General features: G+C 31.8%; 2 protein-coding genes and 1 non-coding gene across 3 annotated transcripts; 1 reads left to right on the forward strand and 2 right to left on the reverse strand.

The window, feature by feature from the left end:
• Positions 1-3,450: 3,450 nt before the first annotated feature.
• Positions 3,451-5,338, reverse strand: LOC131177838 (phenylacetaldehyde reductase-like). The gene is made up of 6 exons (XM_058142943.1): positions 5,212-5,338; positions 4,650-4,816; positions 4,376-4,567; positions 4,071-4,233; positions 3,801-3,984; positions 3,451-3,726 (listed from the first exon to the last, which is right to left on the reverse strand). The coding sequence occupies exons 1-6, from the start codon at positions 5,327-5,329 to the stop codon at positions 3,582-3,584; spliced, it is 969 nt and encodes a 322-aa protein (XP_057998926.1). The 5' UTR covers positions 5,330-5,338; the 3' UTR covers positions 3,451-3,581.
• A 1,277-nt stretch (positions 5,339-6,615) lies between these two features.
• LOC131177842 (phenylacetaldehyde reductase-like) lies at positions 6,616-7,672 on the reverse strand. The gene is made up of 3 exons (XM_058142945.1): positions 7,387-7,672; positions 7,088-7,274; positions 6,616-6,948 (listed from the first exon to the last, which is right to left on the reverse strand). Exons 1-3 carry the CDS (start codon positions 7,670-7,672, stop codon positions 6,804-6,806), a joined length of 618 nt encoding a protein of 205 aa, XP_057998928.1. The 3' UTR covers positions 6,616-6,803.
• An 8,782-nt stretch (positions 7,673-16,454) lies between these two features.
• On the forward strand, positions 16,455-16,561 carry LOC131177846 (small nucleolar RNA R71). The gene has a single exon (XR_009147110.1). It is a non-coding gene; the product is annotated as a small nucleolar RNA R71 (small nucleolar RNA).
• The last annotated feature ends 5,122 nt before the right edge of the window (positions 16,562-21,683 follow it).

The following is a 21,683-nucleotide window of genomic DNA, read 5'->3' on the forward strand; positions in this document are numbered from 1 at the left end:
TACTTAGTTACGCATACTTAGTTGCAATTAGGTTGACTATACATTTACACTCATGCATATCATTCACTCATTTAAAATTTTTGAATTTTTAAACTATCTTTGAATTCCATAAGCCACTTATTCAAGCAATCCACTTGCCTTTAGATGGTTAGTGGAATGAAAGTTCCAGCTGGGTACAAAGTCTTAAGCATTATTCTTTCTCTTACTTAATAGCTGAAAATTAATATATCAATTTAGGTATGCAGTGCTAGTTAGTTATTTTGAGTTTTGAGTGTCTGGATAAGCCTTTAAGGAAGAAAATGGTCATTGTCGTCTCACCATTCCTAGAACAAGCATCTTAGATCTTTCAAAGCGAAATTTTTAACTTGCATTTGATAAGAATATGATTTAGGCATTCCTTCATATTTTAAACCTCACATTTAGCCTTAACCTACCTCAATTTCATTTTAACCCTTGCAAACCCCCTTGAACCTTAATCTCCTAATTTCTTTGGAACCCAAATCATTTACCTAGCCATTAAACCTAAACACTACCACCTATCTATGAGAATAGTATTTTAGCAATTAAGTGCATAAAAAAATGATAATGATATAAAAATAATAATAATAATAATAATAATAATAATAATAAAAAAAAAAAAAATCTCGGAGGATTGAAACATCTTGAAAAGTGCTAGAGTAATTGTCAAAAGTTGAAAAGGTCACCAAAATATCCCAAAGGTAATTTTGGGTGTGACATGAAATAGGGACACATACAAAATCAAAATAAAATAAAATAAAATAAGCATAAAAAATAGTTCCTTTGTATAATCATTGTGATAGCACTTGAGATTCATTGTGAATTTCTTTCCTCTTGATATAAAAAAAAAAAAAAAAAAAAATATTGGATGCACTTTGAGTTTCATGATTAATATTATTCTCATATTTTGTTTACCTTATTCCCTTTCTTTGTTAACCACAATTTTACCCTATTAGACCCCATTACAACCCTTAAAAGACCTAATGATTCTTTGAAAAATGCTTGTTACATTAGTAGAGTTAGATCTTTTATGCTTGCATATGGGTTTGGCAATATAATCTTCCATACATTACTCACCATCTATTTGAGACACATTGGCTATCTATTTCATTTAGGTTTGTTTTGGCACAATTGACTCTTGAAGTTGGTTGGTATTTGTTGCTTGGGTTGATTGGTTAATTCTTAGCTATTCTGTAATAGTTGAGAGTGCTTGCTTCATACTTTGTGCTTTGGTGGGTATTTGGAATGTTTGTTGATAGAGGTAAGTTGGTGGTTTGGATTAGTGAATTTTGTGTTTTCAAAGACTGATTCTATTCCCTTCCAAATGAGTTTTAATGAAATTTTGCTTGAGGACAAGCAAGAGTTTGAGTATGGGGGAATTTGATGCATGCATTTTATATCATCATTTAGGAGTAATTTTTGCACATAATTTACCCTTATTCATAGCTATTATTTTAGATATTAGTATATATTTAGTCAATTTTACAATTTTCACATTTCTTAGTTTAATTTTTGGAATTTATTTGTTTTGTAGGTTAAATCTGGAGAAATTTGATGTATTTTGATCAGAGTAGCCATTTGGAGGAGATTAAAATCGAATTGCAAAAAAATTTTGAAGTTGAGTAAAAAAATGGCCGAGAGCGACACAACCCGCGACACAACCGACTTACTTATGTCGTTTTATCGAAAATTTTTTGACGTGGCATTCCGTTACTCCACCTTTTACCTCACTTTTTCTAGATCCTTCCCTTTTACCCATTCTAGAACAATCCCTTAGCCTATATAAAGACCCATTTTATCACTTTCTTGGGATATAGAGAGCATAGAGAGCATAGAGAGCAAGGGAGGCATTTTTAGAAAGATAGAAAGAGAGCAAGGAGGCATTTTTAGAAAGATAGAAAGAGGGAAAGGGAGGAGCATCTTCTCAGATCTTCTTCCAAAGTGAAAGAAGGATCAAGTTTCTGCACTTTTCTGCAGAGATCCTGCTGCAAATTTGCTGGGTTTTTCTACCCCTTTAGCTTACATTTCCATTATTTCTTCATTTCTTCATTTGGGTTTGTCTTTAAACAATGATTTGTGAGTAGTTGATTGAGATTCTAGAGATGGGTTTGTAAATATTGATTTGTTTTGTGGTTTTGAACTGATTTAGCCATTTAAATGAAGATTGTTATATTTTGATTTATTGCTTGTGTGCTTATTTCCTTGCTTGATGAATGGGCCCTCATTAAGTTAAGTTTTAATCCTTAATAGATGGACTGAAAAGTGAATATTGGGGATGGATAATCTTGCAATAAACTTTATTTTCTTGGTGTTAGAAATAAGCTAAGAAGATTAAGGGGAACTTTCCAAAAATCAATTAGAGCATTAATTGGGTTTTAGTTAGATTTTAAATAACGTGAAAAAAGTGTTTGATTTAATTAAAAAAAATTTTGAGATTCTTGAAAAGGTTTCAAAAATTTAAGAATTGATTTCCCTCAAAATTGCAATTCTCATGTGTTTGGCTAAATTAGGAAAAACCACATGCAAACAATATTGAAAATCCAATCTCTAGAATCAATTTATTTTTCATTGAAATTAGATATAAATCCTCCAAACCTCATAAATAGCAATTTAAATTTAAATCCAATTTAAATCCAATTTCTATAATCACTTTATTTTTATTTTTATTGAATTTAGATTTAATTTCTCTCAATTTCATAAATAGATATTTCAAATTAATTTTTGGGTAATCTAGTTTAATTAATTTTAGTTAATTGATTGATCTAGTTTTAATTCCTCAAATACCAATTTTAATTCCAAATTTCATTTTACATCTTTAATTTTTGTCTTAATTTTAATTTTTAGATTTTATTTTTAATATCTTTTAATTTTTGTCATTCTAATTTGCTTATACTTTTATTTCCAATTTAAGCACAATTCCCTGTGGGATCGATATCAATTTTTAAAACTATACTACTGTGACCCGTGCACTTGCGGACACCGTATCAATTATATAATATATTTAATTCTAAATTGTATATGCACTTTATAGTTAAAAATTATATAATTTAGAAATAGTTAAAAGACATGTTATATGATATATTATGCATTAATAATCCAATTCAAAACTTAGATATTAATTTAAATATGATATTTTTTAAGAAAATAATTATATAAAATTATTTCAAGAATCGATAACTAAACTGAAATTGAAGAACTGAGAATTGTACAAAAATTAAAACTGAAACAATAAAGAACCGACCCAGAACTGTACCAAAATTTTAGTTTGATCCCGATTTCCAAGCAAACTCCGAATCGAATTGGAACCGCACACCATAGGGTCTACACATATTTCCAAATTCATAATTCAAGCCATAAATGGTGGTATAAATCGTATTTCATCACAAAGTACAAATCTTTCCAATGCAAAACCTATATCAAATTCACCACAATCAATGCACATTTCAACAAATTGGACTTCTTGAACATCATAATCCTTGTGGCAATGAAAAAGAACATAACAGAAATGCAGACAGAATTCCTTCGCATTTATCTGCATCACTTCTCCTTCAATATAGCATGAATCAGACACCAAGAAAGCCCTTCTCTTTCAGGCATTCAATGGTTTCCACAACACTCACCTCCAAGGGAATGAAGTTGATGCCTAAACTCTTAGCTTTCTCCTTAGAAACTTCATATTTCAATGCGAAAGGCTTGCCATCTTCACATCTATTAAGGAAGAAAATCATGAACAGCAATTTCTAGAATTGTGAAATCCTGTATCACTCAGCAGAGAAACTTACTTCTCAGGAAGATGCAGACTAGGGTATTGCTCATGGACGATCTTCAACAACTCAGAGAAATGTACAACTCTTTCGACTAAGCAATATCTGCCATTAGCAGAAGGTTGTTCAAAAGCTTGAATATGTGCAGATGCAACATCTCTAACATCAACAAATCTGTAAATTTCATTAGGAAATGTTTCTCCTGCATGCAGGAAACCCACAATTCATATAGAACGGACTTGTTAGAGATTATTATATTTAATGATAAAAGATTGAGGAAGAGTCTACCATTTATGTAGTTCAGAATAACCTCCACAGTGACATTTAGAGTTGGTTGTAAGAAAGGACCTATCACAAACCCTGGATGTATTGTTACCATGTCAATTCCAATTTCTTTTGCAAATTTCCAAGCAGCCTTTTCGGCTACGGTTTTTGCATACAAATACCAGTGCTGGAAAACCAAGTAATGGATTAAAACCCATAAAAAGTATTATACTAACGGTTTAAATGAAGTTCTGATAATGACCAATGTGAATATATAGCTTGCAGAAGCAGTGATAAGAACATTGAAAAACCAGGCAATCTATGCTTACCTTTATTGACTCACAATAGGCAGGATCTGAAAACCAAGTCTCATCAATTACCACATCAGGAGTCAGAGGCTTTCCATTGAACATAACTGATGCCATTGAAGATGTTATGATCACTCTCTTGAGAGAAGGGACTTTTGCACATGACCTGAGAACGTTTAGTGTTCCCTTCACTGCAGGATCAATCAGTTCTGCCTGAAAATATACACCAAATCAGGAATAGCTCCTTATTTTTTTGTAGAATTACAAGTTTAGTTTCAATTATCTTTGAGATTACCTTGGGATCAGTTGTATAAAATAGGGGGCAAGCTGTATGAAATACACCTTCACATCCATCAATAGCAGAATCAAAAGACCCTTCTTCCAGTAAATTTGCTTTGAACAAGCAAAGTCTCTCTTTAGCTCCTTCGAGTGCTCGCAGGTGTTCGGTTTGCTTTGGATCGCCTATATCATATGTATAATCAGAATTAAAAGGACGCTATGGAAAAGAAAATAGATTTAGTTTAGGAATAAAATTGTGAAAAATTTGAAGTGGTAGCTTAGCATAAGTTCATAATGAAACCGAGAAACTCCCAATAGCTAGCTATTAATGGGCAACTTGGCAATCAAACTTTGTATTCAACTGTTTCAAGAAAAGTACAGTCAGTACCTGAGAGCACAAACCAGTGGTGAAAACTTTATTTTAACTCACTGAGAAGGGGTGAAAAGAAAAAAATAATCAAACCCAGAACCTAAACTTCGAAGAATTTAAGCAGAAACCAGAAAATATCATTCCTACTTGATCACACTGAGATCAAAAGAAATAAAACAGCATAAACAGGAATGAAATAGATACTAACTTAGGTCAAGAACAGTGGCTTTCACTGTATATCCAAGTTGGAGTAAGAACTTGACCAGCCATGATGCTATGTAACCTGAACCTCCTGTTACACATACTACTTTTCCCTCTCTACTCATTCTCTTCTTCTGTCTCCTAAAGTAACGCAAAACATCATTTTCTTATAGGCAGGAACATGAGCAGCTAGAAGAGCTGCCATTGACCCAATGATCGAGTGTCTGCCTAATAATAAAGGAAATTAATAAAAAAAAATTCAAACTCTGACATATAAATCCCTTAAGAAATTTCTGAAGTAATAAAAAAAATCATATAAGAGCTAAGGACACTAATAATTTGGCTTTCATGCCAGCAATGAGGTAATTGTAGTCATTTTCATTATTACAGAATTATAATGAAGTTGCTTAGTTGGTCCCCCAATCAAACATGTCAGATGATGGTGATTCTGTTTGTCATATAGTCATATAGATTATATAATATGTAATAGATTTTCTTTAATTATTCATTTCCTGTTTGGTACCATGGAAATATAGACAAAAGTACGGATGAACATCTAAGAGAAGATGCTGTAAGCTCTTGGACTGAATCATCCCAAAAAGCTTGAATATGTCCAAATACAGCATCTTTAACATCAACAAATCGGAAAACGCTCATTAGGGATTATTTTCCTCCATAGCATAAACCTACAATTTCTAATAGAACGGACTAGTTAGAAGCTAGAAATGGCAGTATAGAGATCATTATTTTTAATGACAAATTATTGCGAAGGGTTACCATTTATGCAGTACAGAATCACCTTCACAGTAATATTACCAGGTCAAGAACTCATCAAAAGTAATTTTTGTAATTTTAGTAATTTTCAAGGTAAGAAAAAAAAAAAGAATCCGACTAATTAAAGTTAACTGGTTGGATCTAATTTCTAGTTTAACTAATTAATTTGTCTAGTTCATTTTTTTTTTTTCCTTTTCATTAAGCTTCTATCGAGATTCAAACTCAACCAGTTCCTTTTATTCATTTGACTTAGCTGGGATTTAAACTCAAAATCTCATAATTCTCGGAAATAACTTTATTACCCCAGAAAAATGGGATTGACCCATAAAATGTAGCATACTAACTTTTAATTAATTAGTCAATTTAATGGAAAGAAAAATTTCTTAAAACCAAAGGATGTACTTGATCCACTTTCTTGTCCACGATATCATTACAGGTCAGTTAACCGTGAAATTTGATTCAAAAGCAGAGGCTTTTGCTTTGCCTTGATTCTTTTTTTGACCTATTATTGCTAAAACGTAAGCTCATTGAAAGTGAGTCCTAACCATAGACTCCTTAGAGGAGAGAGAGTCCAGAACTGAATGTAAATGAAAATAGTTTTGCTTAATTTTATTAATTCAAGTTAACACTTTTATAAAAAAAAGATTTACACAAAATTTATTGGAATCTTACTAATAATAAAAATCCCAAATCAGCATAAGTTATACTAGAAAGGAAATATTAATTAACACATAACTAAGGAGGGAAAAATAATAATTAAAATATATTTATTGAGGTCTACTTCCCAATTCCTTATTTATTTGTCTCCTTTGGTTCTCTAAGTATTCAGACATTAAGAAAGCCTTTCTCCTTCAAGCTTTCAATGGTGTCTACAACCCTCACATCCAAAGGAATGAAGTCAATACCCAAAGCTTTTGCTTTCTCCTTTGATACCTCATATTTTGGTACAAAAGGCTTGTCATCTTGACATCTGCAAAAAAGGAAGAGTAAACCACAAATGTTTCTCAGAATTCTTGAGATCAATCAGATAAACTGCAATTACAGAACAACAAAGCTTGGAAACAATGCTAAACACTTCATCATTTTTTAGAGAAACAACATTAACTTACTTTTCAGGAATGTGCAGAGTTGGGTAATGTTTGTGAATAATCTTCAAAAACTCAGAGTAGTGTACAACTCTTCCAACTAAACAGAGTCTGCCACTAGCTGAAGCCAATTCAAAAGCTCCAATATGTGCATTGGCAACATCTCTAGCATCAACAAATTTGCAATTATCATTTGGAAATATTTGAGCTCCTGCACATTGAAAATCCCAGCTACCCCATCAGAAGAAATCATATGCAGAATCTAGTTATAAGGATAGAAAACAAACATTGTATGCTTGAATTTTACAAGGAATAATAAATACCATTGATGTAGTGTGCAAACACCTCCACACTAGAAGAAAGAGTGGGCTGCAAGAGAGGACCAATCACAAACCCTGGATGTATGGTAACCAAGTCAATCCCATTCTCCTTTGCAAATCTCCAACCAGCCTCCTCAGCAAAGATTTTTGAAATAACATGCCAAAGCTGCAAAGAGCCAATACAAAAATAGATTAACCAGTAAATAAAAATTGCAACCGAAATGTGAAGTACCATATATTCATACCTTCTTTGACTCACAGAACGCAAGATCCGAAAACCAAGTGTCATCAACTACTACATCAGTGATGGTTGTCGATTCCACCAGACATTAAATTAACTGAAATTACCAATTATGAAATATTTTCTGCAGTAAGTGGTAAATCCATGTCGAACCTTAGAGACTGAATTACTAAAATTTCGTGCACTTGTATAATGGAAAAAGCAACAAAGGTTTTTTTTTTTTTGGGGGGGGGTGTAATTTGCAATCCAAATAAGAAATCAAAAATCAAAAATTAAGATCTAAAATTAAATAAGAAACTCTCAAATTAAACAAACTTCAGTCCAAGGTAATTCGCATTCCAATACATTGATTCGATCATAGACAAAAGAAATACAATCATCTCTTATTGAATATTTAACGTAGATTTACCAAACAGCAAGGTAAACCCCTAACTTCCCTATACTCATCAATTCGAGCCTAGCACTCTTATTGACTCTAATTATTAACTGAATTGGTATTAAGCAATCCTCTTCAAATTAATAACTGCTTTAAGAATAGGAAGTAGTTAAGCTGAACAACAATTTATAAAGCATAAATCATTTAATTCACCCTATTGTTTCCTTAGGTTATTATTGAAAACTGGGATCATAATCAATAAAACCTAATTGCTACTCATGTTCAATCTTACACAACAATTACAAATTATGAAGATGAATTAGCAATTGATCAAATCAAACAATTAACTAATAGACCTTTTTAGCAAATCATTCAATAGATCAAAAACAATTAAATCAGAAAATAATATATATTCAAAAAGATATAAATTAAATTAAGAACCTTGTCTCACAAATCACACAGAATAACTTGAATCCCTTGAACTGAATCAAAAACTTAGCCACTCATATTCATGGCTTACATAAAATTGAAGAAAAATAAAGAAGAAATCTAAAAAGAGAATGGATGTGACGCCCCTCACCCGTCTACAGTGTAGCCGAGCGAGGAGTGCCACATTCGGTGCTGGAGCACCCTATCTTGTTTTATCATATCTATTGTAAACTTTTGATGTCATTTAAAACATGTATTCTATGTGTAGAAATTTTTTTTTTATATCTTATTTCTGTGGAGACCTAGACAGAGCCTCTCCTGTTTTATTAGCATCTGACGGGTTTCCACTAATCACCTGTTAACATGTCCATATTCATTTCACACATTTCCATATCATATTCTCTTTTATCATATCATTCACAACTATTTATGAGATCTCAAAATGAAGTATCATCTATTGCATTCATATGGAAATTTATAGATAATAAATTGCAAGTTTTCATTTCAATCTCAAGTTTAATTACAAGTCTAAAATGAAATACATCATGACTAGACATAATGAACTAAAATACTAGTCTATGCATGGGCCCTACCAAAATACAAAAGACTGGTGAGGTGACTCTAGTCGGTGGCAGATCTTGTCGAAACTCTGTCTGAACACTACTGTGACGGCTGCTGCTCTTCAGTACCTACACGATGGAAACCAACGCGCTAAGCATAACGCTTAGTGGTGCATAATTTATAATAATAATAATTAAACAATTGAATTTATATCTGCAAATCATAATTTCTGGGTCTTTTATATTTTTATTGCTCTTTGGAAACAATTAACATTATCGGGATCTTTTATGATTACTTATTGTATTTTAAGTCTTAATTAAATTTTATCAATGCCCAAGAAATCTATAACAAATTATAAAAACTGGATGCACGGGTGTATACTGGTTAGACAGCCATATGTCTGTCTAGTATACGTCTATCAGGCACGAGGCCAGCTGTCGGGCACGAGACCCGCTATCAGGCTTGTAAAGCCAGAAATAAAGTTAGGCACAATGGCCAATGGGTAGGCATATAGCCTATAGAACAATCATATCAGACATGTATTATCAGTTCATGATTTGCTTTGTAAGCAGTACTGCTATCTGTGGTCCCTAATTGGTATACTAATCGATCCAACTATATACATATAAGCCTAGGCGTACTTTGGGCAAATTAGTACTATTAAGCACTTATAGTTTTATTATTTCATGCTATGTACTATTAAGGGTTCATAACATATTTTTATTTCACTTCATGTACTACCTATGTTTTATACCATTTCCATGTTTTATAATGGGAACATAGGTCCCAAGTACTTATTCGTATAACTTATGTATTTATCACTCTCATTATTTTATGTCATGTACTATACATATTTATAGTATTGTTACTTCATATATGATGGAAACATAGTTTCCAAGTGTATTTTCCTATGACTTATGTGTTTAGCAAACCATTTAGGTAAATTTACATTTTATGTATCAACTAATTTCATGTCACATTGTAGTGGGAAAGTAGGTCCCACATACCTATTTCATGTAATTTAGCAAGTAGAGACTTATTAGGGATAAGTTCTTACTAAAAACAATTTAATTCAAGAACCTTTCTTTAGGTTCAGTTTCACTGTTTTGACTTTACATATCACGTTGAGCAATTACACATTATTACTTATTTTTTTGAAATGTACATATCACTTTATAGTGGGAAAATAGGTCCCACATACCCTTTCATGTGGTTTAGTGTTTAATGGCTTGTTAGGGTTAAATTTCTACCATAAGATAATTTATCTCATAGACCTTTCTTTAGTTTCAGTTTTTGTGTCTTACTTTTACCTATCTATATGATCAGTTTGTAGCCACTGTTTGGCCATACTTCCTTCATGGAAGTTGTTCCTCTATGTCTTATCTTTATTTTTCCTTTTGAATCATATAAATTTGATTTTTAGAACTCAAGTTATGGTCAGATAACCATAACTGACTCATTCCCAGATTCTGGTTCCTTAACTAGGCAGCTTTTGGACTTAAATTTTACCTAATTAATGGAACAGGTTGCAGTCACTTTTAGGCATGGTGATCTTTATAAAAATTGTTGCCCAATTTCTTATGATCATTGAAAAATTTGTATCACAATTTTTCAAGTTTTGTGGAATTAATTATGGCCAATTAACTGACCTGGGTTCATGTACCCTATGCCAACAGGGGCTCAGTTCAGGACAGTGATTGTAGGTCACTTTTTGAGATTCTTAAATTAATAATTTGAGGACGGTTTCTAAAACAAAGTTGTAGCCCTATTCCTTAGATTTCTGGAAAGGTATGGCTCATCTCAATTGGATTTTTCTAGTGGGAGTTATGACTAAAAGACTATTCTGGGGTCAAGTGAAGTTTGGTCAGATTGCAAGTTTTGATGCAGTGACTTATTCTAACTGTTTGACCTAGTTCTCTTGTTTTATGGGTTTTGGTCAAAACATCAATTTTGTAGGTCTATGTCTTATGGACATTTTGCCACTAGTTTCATTACATTTGAGTTCTTGTAGACTAAGTTATGGTCATTTTGCCAAAATTGGTCAGGTAAGTTTATGTCCAACAGTTTCTGGACAACCTAATTCTGGACAGTTTTATGACCCAACTTGGGCCAACAATTTGGTTTGGTTTTTGGCATTTCTGGATTCAGTGGTCTTCATGAAAATTATAGCCCTATATCTAAGCTTTCCAATGGTATCAAATTCAGGTCATTTGGACTAGTGTAGAGGGAGTTATGACCAAATGAACATGTACTGTTCATTTGGTTATTTTCTGGGTTTAGTGCAGGGTAATCTAGATTTGGGCAGTATTTAGGTCAAGTTTTGGACAGAATTTAGGCATAGTTTCTCCATGGAAAATGGGATATTTTGGGTCTAGTTTCACCTCTAATTGGCCTCATACCAATTGGAGTCGCATATTTTCAGTTATGGTTCAAAACTCATGCTGGAGTCATTGAGTCCCAACCTGCAGAAAATTGACACTTCCAAAACTCAATCTCCTCTAACTTCCTTGCTTTAATTTGCATGCAATACACTTCTATAAGCAACAATCTCATCCCAATTAGGTCAATTTCAAGCATTTACACAAAATCTCCAAGTCATGTACACAAACCCTAATTTCCAAGTTTCAAACTCAATCAATTCAATCCCTTTTCACTTCTCATACATATAATCATATCAATCATCATCTCTAAACTCATTTACATTATTTGAACACAACAAAGCCCAACACATTTCATGGCTGCCAAAATTTGGGGACATCATGGGTTCATGAATTTCTTGTTAATTTCTTGAAATTTCCACTTATCTCAAGTCACTTTCAAGTATTAAAAGAAGAAGGAAGGGAGAAAAGCACTAACCTCTTGTGACCCAACTTGAAAATTTTCCCAAAACTTTAACTTTCCTTCTCCCTATGGGTACCTAGAGCTTCCTTATGATGTGGGCTAAATTTTTAATGAAGGGGACCATGGGTTTTGGTGGATGGATAGAGAGGAATTCAAGCTTGAAGCTTGAAAGAAAATGGTGGAAGAGGGAACCAATGTGCCAGCCAAAAAGAGAAAGAGAAGAGGAAGAAGAAGACTTGGTTGGTGGGGTTTGTCTTCTTGTGTCTATTTATATACATATTTTTATTGTACTTTATTATTTTATTTTATGTCATAAGCTTTTTCTTTTCTTTTCTTCTTCTTTCTCTTCTCATTTTCCTAATTAAATCCATAATTTTAACTTATGTTAATTATTTTATTTCCTAATTTTAATTTGACATTTAGGTCAAAATTCACCTCTAGGGGTGAAATGACCAAAATTCCCTTCATGGTGCTCATCGGGTTATTTTTATTATTTTATACCAATTAATAAATTCTCTAAATTTTATTTTATTTCTCAAAATTTTTCCTATATTTTTTTAATATTTATTTCATTAATTTATGCCTCATCACTATAGTTTAAGTGTAGTTTCAGACATCTTGACTGTCCGAACAGACATTAGTCGTCGGAACAGTAAAATGTATGGACTATCTACGGTGAGGGCGTTACAATAGAGAACGAAGGTCTTCTATAGAGAACGAATGACTGAATTGGATGTGTTTTAGCTGCTGCCCAAAGACATTTATAATCAAAAACCTAATCCCAAAGATAGGAACCAAACTAGGAAAAGTTTTGAAATTCAAAAGATAGATTTTCAGCCTGCATTCACATCTCTGAAATCAAGGCCGATTTTCAGTGACTTCCTTTCCGAATCTGTCTCTGCCCTCTTCAGGAAAGTTGTAGCCCTATTTCTTAGCATTCCAACGGGTACTCAGTTGCCCAAATCCAAGGTCTATAGCCCAAGTTATGGCCCAAAAACCGAGACTGGTTCAGACAGACGGTCCAGCCCCTAGTGACGACTTCATTGCCATTTTTCACAATTAAAATGGCCTCATCTCGCGTCCAGCCTTTCATAGAAGTTGTAGAGGTAGCTCTTAAGGTTCAATTGGGCTTGGGCTTGCTTCATTTGGACATCTGAAACTCCATATACAAAATAAATACTGAAACTAGTTGTGACACATCAAGTCTAGGCTTTTGCAATAGATCCATAGCTCATTTTGTCAACCTTAGAGATTGATTTGGGCTTTGGTCCCTCTTTATCATTTGAAGTGCTTTATCTTAGCTTTTCAATGGATTAAACAACACTCAATTTGGAGACCCACAACTTTAGAAACACCTGAAAAATACAGCAAATGTCAAATGCTAAAAATTTCTCCATTTAACACAATTATTCCAACAACTATCTAAAAATATGCCTAAATGATAAATATACTTTAATCAACTGAATTATGCATAAAAATACACTAGAAACACTAAATGTGATGGAAGTAAAATTAATAAATTATGCACTTATCAAATTCCCCCACACTTATTCCATGCTTGTCCTCAAGCATGACTTAAACTCTCAATCAACTCCACTTAGCAGTTCCTTAACTTCACCCTATCACAACATTCTCTAACAAAAGATTAAAAGTTTGAAAGAAGAGGCAACTAAGGTAATAACCATCTCAACAAATTCCATCAACTCCATGCCAATATATCAACAATTTTCCAACACAAAACAAAAGGCTTGAAATCAATTAAGCTCACACAATTAAAGTTCCATAAAATTTTAAATCAATACATATCAAAACACAAGGTTAATTTATCAAGGCACAATAATTATAGCTCTTTGCAAATCTTAAGGAAGATAGAAATGGGCTTTTTTTTTTTATTTGAAATTGGTACTTCTCTCTCGTCACAGTTACTTTTTTTTTTTTTATTTCAACCGTCACCCTCAGAAAAGTATCTTCTCATATCCTAGCTAGCTTTTGGCCTGAGAATCAATATGGGATTCATGCAGACCCCTGGTTAGTTTGCTTAACTAAAATAGCGGAGCAATTTTCAAGTTCAACATTTTATTTTCCCTAATTTATGCATCCACATATTATAAAGTGCCCTGATAAATTAAACAAAGTTCTGAAATATGCATGACATTTAGTTTAAAGCATACATAACTAATCATTTCACCATTAAATCAAGCCTAAATGATTTATGCAGAAAAAAAAATTGCTCTATGATATGGAGAAGAGGGAAAATCCATCATTAAAGTTACTATTACGTTGCCTAAAATCTCAAAAATTCAATCTCAAATAGAAAAGTCATTTCAAGGACAAAGCACTTCTCTCCAAGAGTTAATGTAGAATCATGAATCAAGCTTATGAGAATAATTTTTTTTATTATTTTATTTTTATTTTTTTATTTTATTATTATTATTTTTTTAATCAATAAAAAAGATTGCAGCAACAAATTTCTCCTCCCCCACAATTAAAACTTACATTGTTCCTAATGTAAAGCCCAAATGCAAAAGAAAAGAAAAGAAAAGAAAAAAAAATGTTAGAAAATAAAATAAAATAAGGGAAAGAAAACAAATCTGATTGTGGCTAACAAGCCACCCGTGGGTTGCCTCCCAAGAAGCACTTTTGTTTATCGTCGTTAGCTCGACATGGCAAAGCTCCTTAATCCACTGAATGCTCCTAAAACCCCTCACAAAATGGCTTGAGTTCATGACTGTTGACCTTGAATACTTTGTTAGTTCCTAAACTTTGAATTTCAACTGCACCATAAGGAAACACATTAGTAACAACAAAGGGTCCAATCCAACAAGAATGCAACTTACCAGGCATCAGCTTCAATATGGAATTATACAATAAAACTTTTTGCCCAATCACAAACTGCTTCCTTATTTTGTCATGGAATGCCTTTGTCTTTTCTTTACAGTTCCTAGAATTTTCATAAGCCTTAAGGCGAATTTCTTCTAATTTATGCAATTGTGATTTTCTTCCCACACCAGCAGTATCCAAATTCAAGTTACAATGTCTAACAGCCTTATATTCTAACTCATCCTCCATGCTTAACTCAAACACATCCTGCACAAATGTATCAACAACATCAATAGAAAAGACAGAATGATCATCAGCAGGATAATTCATAGCATCAAAGATATTAAATTTGACAGTCTCTCTATCAAACTCCATAGTTAAGGTACCATCATCCATATCAATTTTTGTCTTGTCAGTTTTTAGGAAAGGTCTTCCAAATAAAATCAAAGCTGACTTTGATGAAAGAGCATTATCATCCATATCCAGAATGTAAAAATTTGCAGGAAAAATCAATCCTACAACTTGTACTAACACATCCTTAAATACTCCCAATGGGTAAGATTAGAATGATCAGCTAACTGAATAATGACACTGGTTTCTTTCAAAGGACCCAAATTCAAAGTTTGGAAAACTGAATTTGACATAACATTAATAGATGCTCCTAAATCTGCCATTGCACTTTCAAATTTAGAATCACCTATTCTGCAGGGAATAGAAAACGAACTTGGATCCTTACACTTAGGGCGTAATTTTTGCTGAATTAATGCTGACACATTTTCCCCCACACTGATCTTCTCATTATTCCTCAACTTGCGCTTTGTAGTGCATAACTCCTTAAGGAATTTAGAATACTTAGGAATTTGTTTGATCAAATCAAGTAAAGGTATATTAACTTTTACCTTTCTGAAAGTTTTCAAAATTTCTTTCTCTTGTTCTTCTTTCTTATTCTTAACCAACCTGCAGGGGAATGGAGGAAGAACAGAATTATTAACCTTATTCAGTTTAGGTTCAGTATTTACCTCAACTTCAGGAACTTCAGACTCTTTTGCTCCTTGCTTCTTCTTTTTATTGGCTTATGTGGAGTCTGATTATCAACTTCTTTCCCACTTCGCAACATTATAGCACTCGCATTTTCTCTGGGGTTCATGAGTGTTTGTGATAGAAGCTTTCTAAAACCTTGAGCTTTCAGCTTACTCACAAATGAGGCTAACTGACCAATCTGCCTCTCTATGTTTTGAATGCTATTTCTGGTCTCAAATACCTTAATTTGAGGGAGGCGGAGGTGGAGGTGGTTGATTCACTTGTGGTCTTTGCTGCTGGTATCGATTTTGCACCGGTTGATTCTCATAACTCAGATTAGGATGATCTCACCATCCTGGATTATAAGTATTGGAAAAGGGATCATACCTGTGTTGTGGTTGTCCATAATTTCCTACTGCATTAACATGTTGCATTGATTCATCCTTTTGTAATACATGACACATGTCAGTAGCATGATCCGAACCCGAACAAATCCCACATACCTTAACAGTTTGCATTTTTCCTATAGCCAATTGCCTCACCAAAGAAGCTAAATCAGAAATCTGTTTCTCAAGGTTAGATGTACTTACCTCATTAACCTTCATGGGTGTGTGATCCATTCTCATTCCAAACTGCAGAGAGTTTGCTACCATGTTAGCAATCAGCCTCCTTACTTCATCTGGTGTCTTGTCAACCAAAGCCCCTCCACTGGCAGCATCTATCATATTGCGGTCCATTGGTAAAAGTCCCTCATAGAAATACTGAATCAAAAGCTGCTCACTTATTTGATGATGGGGACAGCTTGCACACAGCTTCTTAAATAGCTCCCAGTACTCATACAAGCTTTCTCCATTGTACTGTCGGATGCCACAAATTTCTTTTCTCATGTTGGCAACATGGGAAACAGGAAAATATTTCTCCAGAAATATCTGCTTCATCCCATTCCATGAGTTGATAAATCCAGAAGGAAGGTAATATAACCAATCCTTAGCTGTTCCTTCTAGTGAGAAAGGGAAAGCTTGAAGCTTGATTTGATCCTTTGAAACTCCTTGAGGTTTCATGCTGGAACACACAACATGAAATTCTTTTAAATGCTTATGTGGATCCTCGCCTGCAAGACCATGAAACTTAGGCAACAAATGAATTAGTCCAGATTTTAACTCAAAAGCAACATTTAAAGCAGGGTATTGAATACACAAAGGTTGTTGGTTTAGATCAGGAGCAACCAACTCTTTCAAAGTTCTAGCAGCCATGGTCTTGATCAGTACATCGTTTCCTTAAAAAATCTATCGATGAATAGTAACACCGTAATTTTTTTTCTGAAAACCTGAAAATAACAACACTTTACAAACAAAATTAATAACAGAATACCCTAACAAAAAAAACACAAAATCCAATAAATTTCAGTCCTCGGTAACGATGCCAAAATTCTTGATGGTTATCGATTCCACCAGAAATTAAATTAACTGAAATTACTAATTATGAAATATTTTCTGCAGTAAGTGGTAAATCCAGGTCGAACCCTAGAGACTAAATTACTAAAATTTCGTGCACTTGTGTAATGGAAAAAGAAACAAAGGTTGGGGGGGGGGGGTAATTCGCAATCCAAAGAAGAAATCAAAAATCAAAAATTAAGATCTAAAATTAAATAAGAAACTCTCATATTAAACAAACTTCAGTCCAAGGTAATTCGCATTCCAATGCATTGATTCGATCATAGACAAAAGAAATACAATCATCTCTTATTGAATACTTAACGTAGATTTACTAAACAGCAAGGTAAACCCCTAACTTCCCGATACTCATCAATTCGAGCCCAACACTCTTATTGACTCTAATTATTAACTGAATTGGTATCAAGCAATCCTCATCAAATTAATAACTGCGTTAAGAATAGGAAGTAGTTAAGTTAAATAACAATTTATAAAGCATAAATCATTTAATTCACCCTATTGTTTCCTTATGTTATTATTGAAAACTGGGATCATAATAAATAAAACTTAATTGCTACTCATGTTCAATCTTACACAACAATTATAGATTATGAAGATGAACTAGCAATTGATCAAATCAAACAATTAACTAATAGGCCTTTTTAGTAAATCATTCAATAGATAAAAAACAATTAAATCAGAAAACAATAGATATTCAAAAAGACATAAATTAAATTAAGAACCTGATCTCACAAATCACACAGAAGAACTTGAATCCCTTGAACTGAATTAAGAACTTAGCCACTCATATTCATGGCTTACAGAAAATTGAAGAAAAATAAAGAAGAAATCTAAAAAGAGAATGGAGAACGAAGGTTTGAATTGGATGTGTTTTAGCTGCTGCCCAAAGACATATTTATAATCAAAAACCTAATCCTAAATATAGGAACCAAACTAGGAAAAGTTTTGAAATTCAAAAGACAGATTTTCAGCCTGCATTCACGTCTCTGAAATCAAGGCCAATTTTCAGTGACTTTCTTTCCGAATATGTCTCTGCCCTCTTCAAGAAAGTTGTAGCTCTATTTCTTAGCATTCCAACAGGTACTTATTTGCCCAAATCCGAGGTCTACAGCCCAAGTTATTGCCCAAAAATCGGGACTGGTTCAGACGGACGGTCCAGTCCATAGTGACGACTTCATTGCCATTTTTCACAATTAAAATGGCCTCATCTCGCGTCCAGCCCTTCATAGAAGTTGTAGAGGTAGCTCTTAAGGTTCAATTGGGCTTGGGCTTGCTTCATTTGGACGTCTGGAACTCCAGATACAAAATAAATACTGAAACTGATCGTGACACATCAAGTCTGGGCTTTTGCAATAGATCTATAGCTCATTTTGTCAACCTTGAAGACTGATTTGGGCTTTAGTCCCTCTTTATCATTTGAAATGCTCTATCTTAGCTTTTCAATAGATTAAACAGCACTCAATTTGGAGACCCACAACTTTAGAAACACCTGAAAAATACAGCAAAGGTCAAATACTAAAAATTTCTCCATTTAACACAATTATTCCAACAACTATCTAAAAATATGCTTAAATGATAAATATACTTTAATCAACTGAATTATGCATGAAAACACATTAGAAATACTAAATATGATGGGAGTAAAATTAATAAATTATGCACCGACCAATCAGGGGTCAGAGCTTCTTCATATATTTTTTTTTAAACAATATTGTAGCTATTGTCATTGCTTACGTCCGCCAGAAAAGATTTGGACTTCTGGAACGACCACAGGGGCGGACTAACGTTGTGGATGAGGGAGGTCCCCAATTTTTTTTTTGTCGTTTTTTTTCTTTTTTCTTTTTTTAATATTAGATATAAAATTTTAGTAAATTTTATACATATTTAAGTTATTAAAAATTTTAATTTTAATGAATAACTAATTTATCTCTAAAAATTTTCTTTCAAATTTAAAAATAATAACTTATCAAATTTAATATTTACAATTATATAAAAATAAATTAAACATTAATTAGTTTAAAAATATTTCCACATATAAGCTCTTAATATTTAATTTAATTTTCTTTTGAATACTTTAATTTTTCAATTTTCACTCCAAACTCTAAATATAAGCCTTTAAAAATTAATATACTAATTATAAAAAATTAATATACTGATTAATGGGTAAAAAAATTTATTACAATAAATGTTGACATGATTTATAAATTTTTTGTAATTATTTAAATTTAATAAAATATATAAATTATAAAAAAAATAATAAAGATTGATTATTAATTGATGAAAATGTAATTTACAAATTTTTATTAATTATAATAATTAAATAGCTATTTATATTTTACCCCCTCCAATTTTTAATTCTTCATGGGCCCTGAACGACCACATCCAATCCAAGAGGAGTTCTGCTAAAGGTGACCTCTTAAGTTTCAATTCAATCTGCTACAGATAGTGATGATTTTGTTTGTCATGTCTGCCTTGACATACCTTCGCATCAAAGGCAGCAGAAGGTGTACAAGTGCAGATGCATGGCCACCCATCTTCGAAAAATTATGTTTGTTATAGAAAGTTCTCAACTGCGTAGACAGCAATATATCCTTGATTTATTTACTAAATCAATAAAAAAAATTAGTGAAGCATCTTGATTTTAGATAGGATTTATTATAATTTTAATTAATATGTTATTTATACAAGTAATAACTCTTTAATTTCTTAGTGTTTTATGGATATTTTCTTGAAAAATGTTTTTCATATTTTTGAGCATTTGAAATATTTATAAAAAAGGATTACCGAAAAAAATTTTTCAATTAAAAGAAAAAATAAATTATTTTTAAGCAAAATGATTTCTTTTTTCAAAAAAAAAATCATTTTCTATTCTTTAAATTTTAATATTTTAGTAAGATGTGGAAACACTATACAAATATATATCATTAGTTTAATATTACAAATAAATAATAAAAAATATTTTCATAGAAAATATTTTTTTTTAAAAATATTTTTTATATACAAATTATTTTCTGCGAAACAAACAAAGTACATAAAAATTAGTTAACAAAAAATAGTTTTTAATCAAAGAGAAAATCAAATTATTTTTAAGAAAAATTACTTTCTTTTTAAAAAAAGGAAAATCATTTTTCATTTTTTAAATCTTGATAATTTTATTAAAATGTGAAAATATTTATACATATATGATATAAATACACATCATTAGTTTAATATTACAAATAAATAATAAAAAATATTTTCGTAAAAAATATTTTTTTAAAAAATATTTTTTATATACAAATTATTTTCTATAAAATAAATAGAGTATATAAAAAAAGTCTACCATTTCTTAAAAAAGCTTTTTTCAAATGATACAAAACATTTATTTTGAATCAAATAAGCCATCTAATCAAATATAAAACCACATGATTTATTAATAGATTTTACTCATGCTAATAGAAATGTTACATCAAATTATTCTTAAATTAGATTTTTAATGGGAAAAATTAGAATATTTATTCATATATGATATATAAATTGTACATTATAATACAAAATATACTTTATATATTTATGTCTAAATATATATCCAAATAATAAAATAAATATAATATTCATGGGATTGGGAAGAGATAAATTCATCTTAACCAAAAAAAAAAAAAAAGAAAAAATGGAAAAAAAAAAACTTAAGCAAATAGATAAATATGTTTTTACTATAAAATAAAATCCTCAAAGTACAAAAGAATAATGGAATTTTCACAACTGCAAGAGCATTTATGACCAAAAGGAACATCCCATAGCCAAAACAGAACAAGCTAACTAAACCTAATAGAATTGCTTTCACCCTATGAGCTTCTCATCATATGATAATTCACCCTAAAATTAATTTTAGCGATAATTTAATCTGTAAATTTTATTTTTTAGAGAAATTAAATCTTAATTTTGATTGAATTGAGTGTGCTTATTTAAGTTTTTACTCGAATTTAGCTTTGTAAGTAAGTAATATGCCTTCAACCGCTGCCTTTAAAAATTAATTGCTCTAAAAATTAATTTTGAAGTGATTTGCCATTTGATGACAGTTTCAAAGGGAAATTTCTACTTTATCCATTTATCATCTTTCATTTGTCGAGTTAAATTCTATCTTTGAAAAAAAAAAATTGCTAAGTTAAATAAAGCACATTATTCAAAAGTTAATAAAGCTTCTCTCCTTCAAGCTTTTGACGGTGTCCTTCAAGTAGACTCTAAAGGAGTGAAATCCATGCCCAAAGCTTTAGCTGTCTGGCACAAGAGGGTTGCCATCTTTAAACACACTATGGAAGTAATAACACAGGGAAACCTTGTCAAAATTCTGCAATCTAATCAGAAAAATTGCAACAACTTACCTTTCGAAAGGGGCAATGTATTGTATTTCTATACATTGCTATCCAAATGACCTTAAAAATCATGCACCTGGGTATAGGATTTCACTTTCTTATTTGAATTAGGATTATTGCTCTAATCATATTTTTAGATAGAAAAAGCTTAGCTGGTTAATACTGCTTTCAGGAAAATTATTTAATACAACAGTTGTACATACAAC

The sequence above is a fragment of the Hevea brasiliensis genome, unplaced genomic scaffold (genome assembly GCF_030052815.1).
Source record: "Hevea brasiliensis isolate MT/VB/25A 57/8 unplaced genomic scaffold, ASM3005281v1 Scaf95, whole genome shotgun sequence".
Taxonomy (NCBI): domain Eukaryota; kingdom Viridiplantae; phylum Streptophyta; class Magnoliopsida; order Malpighiales; family Euphorbiaceae; genus Hevea; species Hevea brasiliensis.

Coding starts and splice junctions, on each gene's coding strand:
- LOC131177838 (XM_058142943.1), bottom strand. CDS start 5,329: ATGAGTAGAGAGGGAAAAGTAGTATGTGTAACAGGAGGTTCAGGTTAC. Junction 4,568..4,649: donor TTTATACAACTGATCCCAAG/GTAATCTCAAAG, acceptor GTATATTTTCAG/GCAGAACTGATTGATCCTGC. Junction 4,234..4,375: donor CCTATTGTGAGTCAATAAAG/GTAAGCATAGAT, acceptor TTGGTTTTCCAG/CACTGGTATTTGTATGCAAA.
- LOC131177842 (XM_058142945.1), bottom strand. CDS start 7,672: ATGACACTTGGTTTTCGGATCTTGCGTTCTGTGAGTCAAAGAAGGTAT. Junction 7,275..7,386: donor GTTTGCACACTACATCAATG/GTATTTATTATT, acceptor TTCAATGTGCAG/GAGCTCAAATATTTCCAAAT. Junction 6,949..7,087: donor ACTCTGCACATTCCTGAAAA/GTAAGTTAATGT, acceptor CCTTTTTTGCAG/ATGTCAAGATGACAAGCCTT.